At 39.8% G+C, this 15,083-nt stretch overlaps 1 protein-coding gene across 1 annotated transcript in view; it reads left to right on the forward strand.

Moving 5' to 3' along the window:
- Window positions 1-7,099: 7,099 nt before the first annotated feature.
- The window catches only part of LOC129728716 (uncharacterized), a 40,926-nt gene continuing 32,942 nt past the window's right edge, over window positions 7,100-15,083 (forward strand). Inside the window, exon 1 of the mRNA XM_055687171.1 lies at window positions 7,100-7,685. Coding sequence (XP_055543146.1) covers window positions 7,100-7,685 — 586 coding nt within the window. The remainder of the gene's footprint in view (window positions 7,686-15,083) is intronic.

Raw genomic sequence — 15,083 nt, forward strand, 5'->3', positions numbered from 1 at the left:
ACTTTATTACGTTAGGTGTCTACGCCGAACTTAAACTCCAATACCCGGGGGAGGAAGGGAATTTGAATGAAATTTCTTACACAGATATGATTAAAAAACTTAAGTCACGTTTCGACAAAAAACCTTCAGGGTTAGCACAGACAGACGTCCAAACAAAAACAAAATTGATAAAAAATTCCGTGTAAATTTTTAAAGAGAATTGTGTTATAAAGCATTTGAATACTAGCGCCTCCTGGTGACCTCATCGCTACAATACATTTTTTTTCGCTGGTGTAAAAGGCTGACGTTACTGGTAGCGTTATCTGGTTACGAATTGCTACTACGAAAATCTTTGCACAAGTTTGGAACTCAGCTTGGACGTCTGTCTGCGGTTAAAGTTTTTCATTAGGGTTCAACACCCTGACGAGTCGCTCGAGGATTATATTCTTGCGATAAAGCTTTAGGCAGAGTTCTGCTCTTTTGGGTCCTTTAAGGATCAAGCGATTAGAGATAGAATTATTTCGGGAATTAGGGGTTCCGGACTGCAAGAAAAATTACTTAATGAAGATGAAGAACTGAATGCTGAGGCTACGGAAAAAATAATCCTAACAAGGGAAATTGCGAAGTCCAATGCTAGTTTCCTGGGAATAGGAGAGAAAAAACATTAGAAGGAAATGTTTCAAGCTAAAGAATTTAATAAGAGGGTTTGTAAAATTCGTAGATTCTTACGAAAAACCTACACAAAGCAAAAACCTGGAAGATATATTCAACGAGTTGAGGACACAGGATTCAGACAGCGACAGCGACAATAAAGGTGATATATATTGTATGTTGGTTACTTCGATTAATAAGATTGACAACCCTTGTTTAATTACCGTTTTTATTGAAGGGAAATCATTCCAAATGGAAATTGATTGCGGGTCCTCTGTCACAGTCATCAGTGAATTCTCATACTGTGAACATTTTGAGACACCTCTGATTCATTCAGAGAAGAAATTAGCTGTGGTAAATAAAGCGCTTGAAAATTGCGGGAGAGGCAAACATGAATGTTGAATATAGGGGTAAGCAAATTTGTTTAACCCTAGTCGTTTTAGAATGCAAACATGATTTTATTCCTTTCTTAAGGCGCGATGCATTGGATATATTTTTTGGGGACTGGAGACGTTTTTTCACGGGTCCATTTTTGTGCACTAGATCTTGGAGGTGCATACAAGCTTTTATCCTTACCGGAAAATTCCAAGAAATTCATGGTCATTAACACAATTAAAGGTTTATATACATATAACAGGTTGCCCCAAGGTGCATCATCCAGTGCCGCAATATTTCAACAGGTGATGGACCAGATATTACAAGGTATTGAAAACGTATCTAAAAAATTTACAAGACTGCATACTCAAATAAGAACAAGTCCTCACGAAATTGTCAGAGGCAAACATTAAAGTCAACTGGGAAAAATGCAATTTTTTCGTAAATAAGCAATAGACAAAATTTCAACAATTAAGGAAGCAAGTGCTCCGAAAAATGTTAGTGAATTGAAATCCTTCTTAGGACTTATAAATTATTATAATAAATTCATTACACATCTTTCTTCAAAATTATTTTACTTATATAACCTTTTATAAAAAGATACTAAATTTGTTTGGGATAAGAATTGTGATAAAGCCTTCAAGGAGAGTAAAGAATTTTTATTAGAGAGTCAGATTTTAGAGTTTTATAACCCAAAAAACCCATTGTGATAGTATCTGATGCTTCGGGCTATGGTCTTGGTGGGGTAATGGCACATATCGTAGATGGAGTTGAGAAAACGATATGTTTCACTCTATTCTCATTAAACTCAGCACAAAAAAAATTTCCAATCCTCCATTTAGAAGCCTTAGCTTTAATTTCAACAATTTAGAAGTTCCATAAATACCTATATGGGCAGAAATTCCAGGTATTTACAGATCATAAACCTTTAGTGGGGATTTTTGGTAAAGAAAAAAAAAATCTATTTTTGTAACTAGACTGCAGCGATATATTTTGGAAATGTCCATTTATGATTTCGATATACAATACAGGTCAACTTCTAAAATGGGAAACGCTGAATTTTGCGCGCGGTACCCAGGCAACTTGATGAAAAATTAACAAGAAGTATTAACTTGAGAAGAGAATTTCCGATTGATGCAGTGCGAATAGGCAAAGTAACTAAACAAGACGATTTCTTAATGGGAATAATAAATTTTTTAAGGAAGGGTTGGCCAGAAAAAATCAGCAAACGATTCGTTAACGTTTTTGCCAATCAGCACGAATCGGAAATTGTTGACGAGTGTTTGTTGTATCAGGGAAGAGTAGTTATACCACAGCTTAGGTCTTTCATAAATATCGCCGTCAATAGCACCCACCTTAGCTAAAGAGTCAGCCTTTTCATTACCCGGAATCGAGCAATGAGAAGGGACCCACGCTAAGGTAACCCGGTAATTTTTATCTGTTAAAGCACTTAAAAACCGCCGTATTTTCCCCAGGAAATACGGGGTGTGCTTCACAGGCTTCATTGATCGCAGAGCCTCAATGGCACTGAGACTATCTGTGAAGATGAAGTAGTGGTCTATGGGTAGGGTTTCGATGATTCCAAGAGAGTACTGAATAGCAGCAAGTTCTGCGACGTACACGGAAGCAGGAGCATCGAGTTTGTAGGAGGCGGTAAAATTTTCGTGGAAAACACCGAAGCCAGTGGACTCATCTAGATTAGATCCGTCAGTGAAAAACCTTTTATCATAACTAACATGTTTAAACTTATTGGAAAAAATCTTAGGGATCTCTTGGGGTCGCAATTGATCCGGGATACCAGAAATGTCTTGTTTCATGGTGGTGTCGAAGAATATAGCATTATTAGAAGTAGCTAAAAGTGCGACATTGGAGGAATCGTATGAAGAAGGATTAATATCTTGAGCCATATAGTCAAAATATAAAGTCATAAATCTGGATTGAGATTGAAGGTCGACCAACCTCTCGAAATTTTTAATTACTAATGGGTTCATAACTGTGTTTCAACGGACCGATGTTTCAACGGAAGAATACCCGCTAACACTTCAAGACTCATCGTATGGGTCGACTGCATGCAACCCAAGGCAATACGCAAACAACGATATTGTATTCTCTCTAATTTTATAATGTGCGTGTTCGCGGCGGAGCGAAAGCAGAAACAGCCGTACTCAAGAACTGACAATATCGTTGTTTGGTATAACCTTAGAAGGTCTCCTGGGTGAGCACCCCACCAAGTTCCGGTAATCGTACGAAGAAAATTAATCCTCTGTTGTCATTTTTGTGTCAGATACCTAATATGACAAGCCCAGGTGCATTTGGAGTCGAACAAGACCCCGAGATATTTAGCGACTAAAACCTGAGAGATCGTTTTACCCGTTAGTAGGAGCTGCAACTGAGCTGGGTTATGCTTCCTAGAAAAAACGACCAGCTCAGTTTTCTCCGGAGAGAATTCGATACCCAGCTGAAGAGCCCATTCAGACAAATTGTCTAAGGTATCTTGCAATGGTCCTTGTAGATCGCTAGCCTTGCCACCAGTAATGGATACAACGCTATCGTCTGCAAGTTGCCTTAGCGTGCATGAATTTGCAATACATTCATCGATGTCATTGACGTAAAAATTATATAAGAGAGGACTTAAACATGAGCCCTGGGGGAGGCCCATGTAACTAATTCGGGAAGTTGTCGAATCGCCATGTGAGAAATACATATGCTTTTCTGACAACAAATTGAGCAAAAAGTTATTCAAATTTGGTGAAAGTCCCTGCGAAAAACTTTTACAGAGACAGAGTCAAAAGCCCCCTTAATATCCATGAACGCAGAAGCCATTTGCTCTTTTCGAGCAAAGGCTAGTTGAATTTCAGTAGAAAGCAACGCTAGGCAATCCTTCGTCCCTTTGCCCCGGCGAAAGCCAAATTGAGTATCTGAAAGTAACCCGTTTGTTTCGACCCATTTGTCTAACCGTAAGAGGATCATTTTCTCCATTAATTTCCGGAGGCAAGAGAGCATCGCAATCGGCCTATATGAATTGTGATCAGAGGCAGGTTTCCCGGGTTTCCGAATAGCAATGACTTTTACCTCCCTCCAGTCGTGCGGAACAATATTTAGCTCAAGAAACTTGTTGAACAAATTCAACAAGCGTCTTTTTGCAGAGTCGGGTAGATTCTTCAACAGGTTGAATTTTATTCTATCTAACCCTGGAGCCTTATTGTTGCACGACAGGAGAGCCATTGAAAATTCCAACATCGAAAATGGAGGCTCTTCCGTAGTTACTATAAACGCGTCGCGAAAGGTTTTCTGTTCCGGTACAGAGTCTGGACAGACCTTTTTGGCAAAATCGAGTATCCAGCGATCTGAATACTCCTCGCTTTCATTCGAAACGTCACGGTTCCGCATGCGCCTGGCGGTATCCCAAAGAGTGCTCATCGCTGTTTCCCTGGACAACGCGTTTACGAACCGCCGCCAGTACCCGCGTTTTTTCGCCTTTACTAAGCTCTTCATCTGCCTGCCCAGTGCCTCGTACTTTCGAAGCAGGTTGACAGTGCCGTACTCCCGGTAGTCCTTATACGCCGCGGACCTTCGCGCGTACAGCTCAGAGCACTCTTTGTCCCACCATTTGTTGGGAGGGCGCTGTCTAATCGTTACCCCGGGTATCGGTTTCGTCTGAGCTTGAGTCACGGCGTCGATTATCAAGCCAGCTAAGAACGCGTATTCTTCCTCCGGAGGAAGTTCCTCGTGAGTCTCGATAGATTGCGCTATAATAGACTCATAACACTTCCAATCAATATTACGTGTAAGGTCGTAGGAAATATTGATTGGGTTCGGGGGAGTTGAACCATTAGCAATTGATATAACGATTGGAAGATGATCACTACCGTGGGGATCGTTGATTACTTTCCACCGGCAATCTAACGCTAGTGATGTCGAACAAAGGGATAGGTCAAGCACGCTTTCACGTGCTGGAGGATTAGGTACACGTGTCGCTTCCCCAGTATTCAAAACTGCCATATTGAAGTCGTCGATCAAGTTACAGATTAAAGAAGATCGGTTGTCGTCGTACAGCGACCCCCATAGCGAACAGTGAGAATTAAAATCTCCCAATATCAAAAAAGGCGCGGGAAGCAACTCTGCTATATCAGTGAGATGCTTCTGTTCAAGTGTGCGTAATGACGAGCATCATAGTTTGTTTATAACGTGCTGTGATATTTTCGAATTTTTCGTGTGAAATTGTGTGTGCACATAGAATATTTAGTGTCTAAAGTGTACTATAGAAAGATCTTCATCAGGATAAGTAGAAGTGCAGTAATATCTGCTGCTTATTTTGAATAAATTTTGCAATTTTATTCGCTTTCCGCCACGGCTGGCTGCCGTCGGCTTTGTTTTTTTTTCTTTTTTCAATTGTCTCTGCCGGTAGTGTTGTGTCGCCGTACAGCATCCAATGTGTAGGTAAAATGGAATGTGCAAAGTGTAGTCAAACGGTTGTGATCAACGATGTCGTTTACTGTTGTAACTGCAAACAGAGATTTCACTCTCGCTGTGTAGGCATCGGTAATGCGGCTATTAAGTTGATCAATGCGAATGACAATCTTCTGTTCAAGTGTGATAATTGTCTATCGGTTCAGTGTTGTGATGAGCAGAATGTATCGGTTTTGGATGTCAAAGTAATAAGAGACGAGATTAACAAAATTTCTGCCTCTTTTACAGATTTGCAAAACAACATTGCTGTTCAGATAGACAACGCGTTCAAGATCGGGATGGAAGAAATGAGATTAAATGTAAATGGTACTCTAAAGGAAAGAGTTGCCGATTTTGAAAAATTAATGCATGAAAAAATGAATAATATGACTCTGTCATTTTTTGAAAATAAACGTGATAGGGATTTAGTTGCGATGAATGGTGTGATATCTGAACCGGCTGATCTCAGCCGTAATTCAGCTAAAAAGGTTAAAAAACGAAAGTTAAATGAAGATGAAAAACAAAGTTTTAGCGATGAACCGATGACTTATGCAAACGTTTTGAGCGGTAGTAAGAAACGTAAGGCTTGTCCGGTCATCGTGATTAAACCAAAAGAGTCCACCCAAAGTAGCGAAGCTACGCGGGAGTTTTTAAATCAAAATTAAATCCTAAAACACACAAGATTAGTAACTTTAAAACCGGGAAAGACGGCTCTGTTATTGTTGAGTGTGCAACAAAAGAAAATGTGGAGGTGGTGAAAAATGGCATTGAAGGTAATCTGGGTGAAAGCTATACAGCTGTTGTTCCCACACCTCCGGTGCCAAGATTAAAAGTGTTGGGCATGAGCGATCAATATTCCTCAGATGTCTTCATAGACTTTTTGAAAAGTCAAAATGAAGACATTGCAATTGGAGATGTCAAAGTCTTGCGTACGTATGAAAATCCACGTTTCACGTATAACAAGTACAACGTTGTGATAGAAGTCGATAAAAAGACTTATGACTGTTTATTATCCGCGAAAAAAGTAAATGTTGGGTGGGATCGGTGCCCTATAGTTCCAGCGATAAATGTCCTTAGATGCTTCACATGTGGAGAATTCGGCCACAAGAGTACAGATTGCAAAAACCATGAAACGTGCTCTTTGTGTAGTGAGCATCATAGAACTTCGGAATGCACATCCACTGTATTGAAATGCGTTAATTGTTCTAAATACAATAAAGATCGTAAAATGAATCTGGACGTTAACCATGCGGCATCTAGTTCAGAGTGCCTAGTTTATAAAAAAATGTATGATCAAAAAAAAGGCAGCCTGCATTTCAATAAATAGCAATCAGGTTCCAGGAATGTGTGTATCTTAGATATTATATATTTGAATATTGCTGGTCTCTCTACAAACTACGTAGCTTTACGTCATATTGTAGAGTTGAATCGTCCATTTTTAGTTTTTTTGTCAGAAACACACATAGTAGATATCGATGCATTTGATCAATATTCTATTTCGGGATACAATATTGCTGCTTGTTTGTCACATTCTAGACATACTGGAGGGGTTGCTATTTATGTCAAAGAATCAGTACAATTCAATGTTTGTTTCAATGAAGCAATTGAAGGAAACTGGTTTTTGGGCATAACAGTGGACCGAGGCATGAAGGTTGGTAACTATGGTGTTGTTTATCATTCCCCTAGTTCTAGTGATCAGCGATTTTTGCAAATACTAGAAAACTGGTTTGAGTTATTTGTGGATAGCCGCAAATTTAACGTGATTGCTGGTGACTTTAACATAAACTGGCGTGATAGCTTTAATTCGAGCCATTTGAAGAGATTAATAGAGTTTTGCAATTTAAATCAAGTTGTTACTGAATATACGCGTATTTCTAGACACAGTAAAACTTTAATTGATCATGTTTATACAAACTTTGATTCTGTTCGCGCTGCAGTAAATTCTGAATTGAAAATAACCGATCATGAGACTCTTGTTATTACTGTAAATCAGAGTATAAACAGTGATGATAATTTAGTTAAATTAAAGTGTTGGAAAAATTACTCGAAACGAAAGGTTTCGGATCTTGTCGCGAGAAACGTGGATTTCCCATTATCGGGGTGCCTTGATCATAAAACCGATGTTCTCAATAACGTCTTAAAAACGTGTACTAATCAGTTAGTGGAACAAAAGTTTGTTGTTGTGAAGAACTCCAACAAGTGGTACACTTTGGATCTTTTACGTCTTAAACGTAAGAGAGATGGATGGTATAAAAAGTTTTGTAGAACAAATAGTAATGATCACTGGCGTAACTATACGATGGCGCGTAATATATATTCTCAAACTCTGATCAAAACACGGAGCGAATATATACAGAGGAAAATTGAACATCATAAAAATAACAGCAAAGAGTTATGGAAAATATTAAAGTCATTTTTGAAACCTGGCGTTTGCAAATCGCGGTCCATAACCTTTAATAGCACAGAAGAACGATCAGAACAAGCAATCGCTTCTAAGTTCAATACTTATTTTATCGATAGTGTTTCAGATATCAATCGATCTATTGAATTGGTGGATGAACCTGATGAAATGAAACAGCCAATTAATGTTAACTGTACTTTGACCGGTTTTCACCCTATTTCATACATAGAACTGAAAAACATTTGTTTTTCAATGCAAAAAACGGCTGGAATCGATAACGTTAATGCAAAAGTAATTCAAGATTGCTTTCATGTCATCGGACACGACCTCCTTGGCCTAATCAATGAATCGTTACAAACTGGGCACGTGCCACGAGTTTGGAAGGAATCTTTGGTGGTTCCTATTCAAAAGGTTGCTGGTACGAGTAAAGCCGAAGAGTTTCGTCCCATCAACATGTTGCACACATTAGAAAAAATTTTAGAACTTGTTATCAAAGGCCAACTTTTAAATTATCTTAATATGCACAGTTTGTTAATACCAGAACAATCAGGCTATCGAGAAGGTCATTCTTGTGAAACTGCGTTGAATTTGGTGTTAGCAAAATGGAAAGAAAATATTGAGCGTAAAGAAACTATTGTTGCAGTGTTCTTGGATTTAAAACGCGCTTTCGAAACAATTTCTAGGCCCTTATTGTTACGAACAATAAAGCGCTTTGGTATTACAGGTATTGCATACAAGTGGTTTGAGAGCTACTTGTGTGACAGAACTCAACGGACTATTTTCAATGAATTTACATCTTTTCCCATGGGAAACATTCTTGGAGTACCTCAAGGAAGTGTATTAGGGCCCATTTTATTCATAATGTACATTAATGACATGAGACAAGTTTTACGTTTCTGTGATATTAACCTTTTTGCTGATGATACTGTACTGTTCATTGCAGCTAAAGATCTCGATTTTGCTATTATTCGCTTGAATGAGGACTTGTGTTCGCTGAGTAGATGGTTGAAATTCAAACAACTAAAACTGAATATAAGTAAAACTAAATTTATGGTTATTTCGCGAAACCGTGTTACTGAAAATGTCTCTGTGGAAATTGACAGCGAGACACTTGAACGCGTACGTGAGATGAAATATCTTGGCGTGACTATTGATGACAAACTTAAGTTCAATATTCATATTGACAATGTCATCAAGAAAATTGCCAAAAAATATGGAATTCTCTGTCGTTTGAATGAAGAGTTGAGTACTTTTAGCAAGATTCATCTCTATAAATCAATCATCTCTCCCCACTTGGACTTTTGCTCTTCCATTTTATTTTTGGCAAATGAATCTCAAATATCGAGGTTACAGCGTTTGCAGAATAAACTTATGCGGTTAATTTTGAGATGTAGTAGATTCACTTCCTCGGCCTTGATGTTGGATGCCTTGCAATGGTTATCTGTGAAGCAGCGAATTGTGTTCATGACGATGGTGTTCATTTTTAAAATAGTTAACGGATTGCTGCCTCGATATTTGTGTGATTGAATTGTGAGAGAAAGTGATATTCATAGATACAATACTAGAAACGCGACAGAAATTCGAACACCAAATTTTATTTTTGGAGCTTCGCAGAATTCATTATTTTTTAAAGGAATTAAGGTGTTCAATTCGATGCCTACACAGGTCAAACGTGCAGCAACGCTACTTGCGTTCAAGAGACAATGTATTTCACACGTCAAAGCTGTTTTTTAGGCAGCTAAACAGAAATGTTTTACAATTCACGCACTAAATTGACGAAGTTTTCATAACGGATGATTTTATGTGGACTTTTGCTGTAATAGCTTTTTAGTATTTATTTAAGCATTGTAAAAACTATTATGTTCGTCCCGATGATAATGATGGATTTTGTATTTGATGTAGTAGTGAAAAAAAAAATGAGAAGTCTACAAAGGTTTGAGAATCGCGCGCGTTACACAGATATAATTGACTACCTTTCTTAAATTAATATTTGACATTTTGAAAAATTAAGGGTTTTTTTTTTATTTACATACATACAGATGTATTATGCTGGTGTATGTTATGAAAATTGAGTTTTTGTGACACAATAAACTTTTAAGTAGTTCTGGACAAACGTCGGATTACTCGGGAAAATTATGACACTTTTGATTGTCTTTGGACGTTGAAATTCCTAGCTGTTCTAGGACTTTTTCGGGTTGGAAATTTTCTAGACTTCCCTAGGTGGGGACATCCTCATGAGTCTTATGTTAAGTTCACGGTTTACCTGTGCTTTGCTTGCTGAGTTCGGCGGGAATGGCCTTGTTGGGACTGTAGCAATTTAGCTGTGGGCTAGATTGGGTGTTGGCTTAATTCAGATGTGAATAATGTTCAATTGATTGAAAGAAGTAAAATAATTAGAACTTGGTAATCTTGGTCGTAGAACGGCTTAGAAATTTGTGCTTAAATTTTTTTTTATTTAGTAATACTGCCGTTTAAGCATTGGAATATTATGGAGGATTTTATATCTGTATTGACAAAACCAGTCCGTTTTTTTGCTTTCTGGTTTAATTGAGGTAATAACTAATTATCTAATAGATAAATCGTCTACCTCAAATCTTTGTAGGGGTAAGAGGCGGGACCATCATCATCATCATCATCATCAATCCGCGCAGATGGAGGCATATATAACGAAACAAGGCATAGGTCTTTTCCATTCATATTCGTTTGAATGGCAACAACTTCAATATTCGAGATCGAGGGGAGGTCGATTCGGAAGAAGGGATAGCACTTTTTAATCCCTAAAAGTACCCCTCCACCGTGTGAGTCTCGATCTCGACGAATAATGTTAAAATCGTGGAAATTGAGTTGATCGTTTGAATTGAGAAAGGTTTCACAGAGCGCAAATGCGTCACAATTGTATGTATTTATTAAAAGAGAAAATAGATCGAATTTGGGGATGATACTTCTGCAATTCCACTGTAATACAGTGATAAAATTCCTAACCTCTTTCGCCGTATTAGTCATCGAAAGATATGATAGCTGAAATGAGGGGCCAAGTTGCTGCTAGTTGCATCAAAAAGGTTTTCACTGTAGGAAGAAGGGCAAGAAGAATATTTTGTAGGGGATCTGGTATGTTGAATGTTTTAAATATCCAGTTCACAATATCAGAAAATTTTATGAACGCTGTTTCTTTTTTATCTTCTGATCGAGAAATGGGTGCACGAGGGGTTTTTGGTGCCCCAGGAAGCGGTGGGTACTCCTGGTTTGATTTGAAATTAAAACCGGGAGGTACTTGCTTCGGTTTTTCTTCACCGCTTCCTTCTTGTGTTGGCTTATTGGTCATTTCGCTAGGGGTTATCTTGCGACCTTTGCGAGAAAGATTAGGAGAGTTGAGCATTCTCCTCTTCCTAGATCCTTCTGGCATGGCATAAGAACACCCTTCGACGGGATCGTCAGATGTACCCTCATCGGTTGGCAAAAAGGAAAAGATGTTTCCTGTCGAGGGTGGCTCAGCACTCTTCAGCATTTCTGCGAAAGAGCGCTTTGATCGTTCCTTGAGGGAACGCTTTATTTTTTCCTCGCGCTGTTTGTACGCGGGACACGCCGAAAGGTCATGCCGAGTTCCCTCGCAGTAAAGACACTTTTCAGTATCCTCACTGCAAGCGGTCTCAGCATGATTGCCTCCGCACTTGCTGCAGCGTGCCTTGTTGCAGCAGTAGGTGGCTGTATGACCTAACTGCTTGCAGTTTTGGCAATGCATGACCCGCGGTACGAACAGGCGTACAGGCAGACGAACCCTGTCCAAAGAGATGTAGTTCGGCAGTGCGGATCCGGCGAATGTTACACGGAAGGAGTCCGAAGGGAAGAATTTCTTCTTCTCTTTTTCGATGGATACTGAATGCAATTGCTTGACATCCAGTATCTTTACATCTTGAATCAGGGGGTTCTTGAAGCAGCCAACCCCGTGACGCAAAATGTCATCGACCGTGAGGCTTCCTTCGGTAACCACACCGTCGATCTCCACGTCCTTGGCAGGGATGTACACGCGGTACTCTCTCGTGAAGAGCTCGTAGCTAGCAATTGCGTTTGCTTGCTTCAAGCTACTCACAACAACTCGCAGTTTGTTCGGTCTAACCTTTGTAATTTCGGTTACGTCCGAAAACTGTTTTGCTAGGTCCTTGCCGATTTGAATTATATTTAGAGGCTTCTTTATGGGCCTGAAGTAAACTACGAACGGACCTTTCGAAACATCTGGGTAAGCTTTCACCCGTGTTGCCGGTACCCTTGGTACGGGGCTAGGTAGCGGGGAAGGTAGAGGGGAATTGATGGGGGAGATCTCAATCTCTTCCCCAGTTGTTTCCACATCCAGGAATGGTTGCACCTGCATGTCGTCCATTTTGCGGGAGCGTAACGCTCTACCGCACACAAACGATAAATATTCGAATGTGGGGGGGGGTCAAGTAGTTGCTATTAAATTTTAAAAACAATTTCTCAAACTACAATGGATCAAAATAAAAAAAAGGCAGTAATACTAATACTAATAACAATAGTAATGATAATAATAATAATAATAATAATAATAATAATAATAATAATAATAATAATAATAATAATAATAATAATAATAATAATAATAATAATAATAATAATAATAATACTAATAATAATAATAGTAATAATAATTATAATAATAACAATAATAATAATACTATTAATAATAATGATAAAAATTCTAAAGTGAATACTTCACCGAGCGTCTAAGTCACGACCTCACGCTGATAGTAGGATTAATCGAGCGTCTCTGCAGAACAAACAATGACGATCCAGCTTCGTGTTGTGACACAGTGGCCGTATTCTACACGCGACCTTGTAGATGCCACTTGTAGTTGACTTCCACTCGCTCGATCGTATGGTGGTCCGTGCTGCTAGCGGGGTAACAGCGGTGCGGGAGAATTATTCTTGCTGATATATCAGCTGCGTATCGGATCACTGGCGGGGTAGCCTGCCCCTACCAGTGTGCAGAAGATGTTTCTGCCGATAAACTACCGGCTATTGTTATCGCGCAGCACAAGAACTAATCGACAAAAAAACACCCGTACGATAACTCGTGTATTGTTATTTTGCAAACTCAAACGGAGATGAACAATTTGCGTCTAATCGAGACGAAAGCAAAACAACGAATGTCCAACCGTAAGAGGATCATTTTCTCCATTAATTTCCGGAGGCAAGAGAGCATCGCAATCGGCCTATATGAATTGTGATCAGAGGCAGGTTTCCCGGGTATCCGAATAGCAATGACTTTTACCTCCCTCCAGTCATGCGGAACAATATTTAGCTCAAGAAACTTGTTGGACAAGTCCAACAAGCGTCTTTTTGCAGAGTCGGGTAGATTTTACAACAGGTTGAATTTTATTCTATCTAACCCTGGAGCCTTATTGTTGCACGACAGGAGAGCCATTGAAAATTCCAACATCGAAAATGGAGGCTCTTCCGTAGTTACTATAAAAGCGTCGCGAAAGGTTTTCTGTTCCGGTACAGAGTCCGGACAGACCTTTTTGGCAAAATCAAGTATCCAGCGATCTGAATACTCCTCACTCTCATTCGAAACGTCACGGTTCCGCATGCGCCTGGCGGTATCCCAAAGAGTGCTCATCGCTGTTTCCCTGGACAACGCGTTTACGAACCGCCGCCAGTACCCGCGTTTTTTCGCCTTTACTAAGCTCTTCATCTGCCTGCCCAGTGCCTCGTACTTTCGTAGTAGGTTGACAGTGCCGTACTCCCGGTAGTCCTTATACGCCGCGGACCTTCGCTCGTACAGCTCAGAGCACTCTTTGTCCCACCATTTGTTGGGAGGGCGTTGTCTAATCGTTACCCCGGGTATCGGTTTCGTCTGAGCTTGCGTCGCGGCGTCGATTATCAAGCCAGCTAAGAACGTGTATTCCTCCTCCGGAGGAAGTTCCTCGTGAGTCTCGATAGATTCCGCTATAATAAACTCATAACGCTTCCAATCAATATTACGTGTAAGGTCGTAGGAAATATTGATTGGGTTCGTGGGAGTTGAACCATTAGCAATTGATATAACGATTGGAAGATGATCACTACCGTGGGGATCGTTGATTACTTTCCACTGACAATCTAACGCTAGTGATGTCAAGCAGAGGGATAGGTCAAGCACGTTTTCACGTGCTGGAGGATTAGGTACACGTGTCGCTTCCCAAGTATTCAAAAGTGTCATATTGAAGTCGTCGATCAAGTTACAAATTAAAGAAGATCGGTTGTCGTCGTACAGCGACCCCCATAGCGAACAGTGAGAGTTAAAATCTCCCAAAATCAAAAAAGGTGCGGGAAGCAATTCTGCTATATCAAGGAGTTGCTTCTGTTCAATCCGCGCGGATGGGGGAATATATAACGAAACAAGGCAAAGGTCTTTTCCATTCATATTCGTTTGAATGGCAACAACTTCAATATTCGAGATCGAGGGGAGGTCGATTCTGAAAAAAGAATAGCACTTTTTGATCCCTAAAAGTACCCCTCCACCGTGTGAGTCTCGATCTCGACGAATGATGTTAAAATTGTGGAAATTAAGTTGGTCATTTGAATTGAGAAAAGTTTCACAAAGCGCGAACGCATCACAATTGTATGTGTTTATCAAATGTGAAAATAAATCAAATTTGGGGATGATACTTCTGCAGTTCCACTGTAACACAGTGACAAAATTCCTAACCTCTTTCGACGTATTAGTCATCGAAAGATACGATAGCTGAAATGAGGGGCCAAGTTGCTGTGAGTTGCTTCAAAAAGGTTTTCACTGTAGGGAGAAGGGCAAGAAGAATGTTTTGAAGGGATCTGGTATGTTGAATATTTTAAATATCCAGTCCACAATATCAGAGAACTTTATGAACCCTGTTTCTTTTATGTCTTCTGATCGAGAAATGGGTGCACGAGGGGTTTTTGGTGCCCCAGAAAGCGGTGGGTACTCCTGGTTTGATTTGAAATTAAAACCGGGGGGTACTTGCTTCGGTTTTTCTCCACCGCTTCCTTTTTGTGTTGTCTTATTGGTCATTCCGCTAGGGGTTATCTTACGACCTTTGCGAGAAAGATTAGGAGAGTTGAGCATTCTCCTCTTCCTAGATCCTTCTGGCATGGCATAAGAACACCCTTCGACGGGATCGTCAGATGTACCCTCATCGGTTGGCAAAAAGGAAAAGATGTTTCCTGTCGAGGGTGGCTCAGCCCTCTTAAGCATTTC

Source organism: Wyeomyia smithii, chromosome 3 (genome assembly GCF_029784165.1).
Source record: "Wyeomyia smithii strain HCP4-BCI-WySm-NY-G18 chromosome 3, ASM2978416v1, whole genome shotgun sequence".
NCBI lineage: Eukaryota > Metazoa > Arthropoda > Insecta > Diptera > Culicidae > Wyeomyia > Wyeomyia smithii.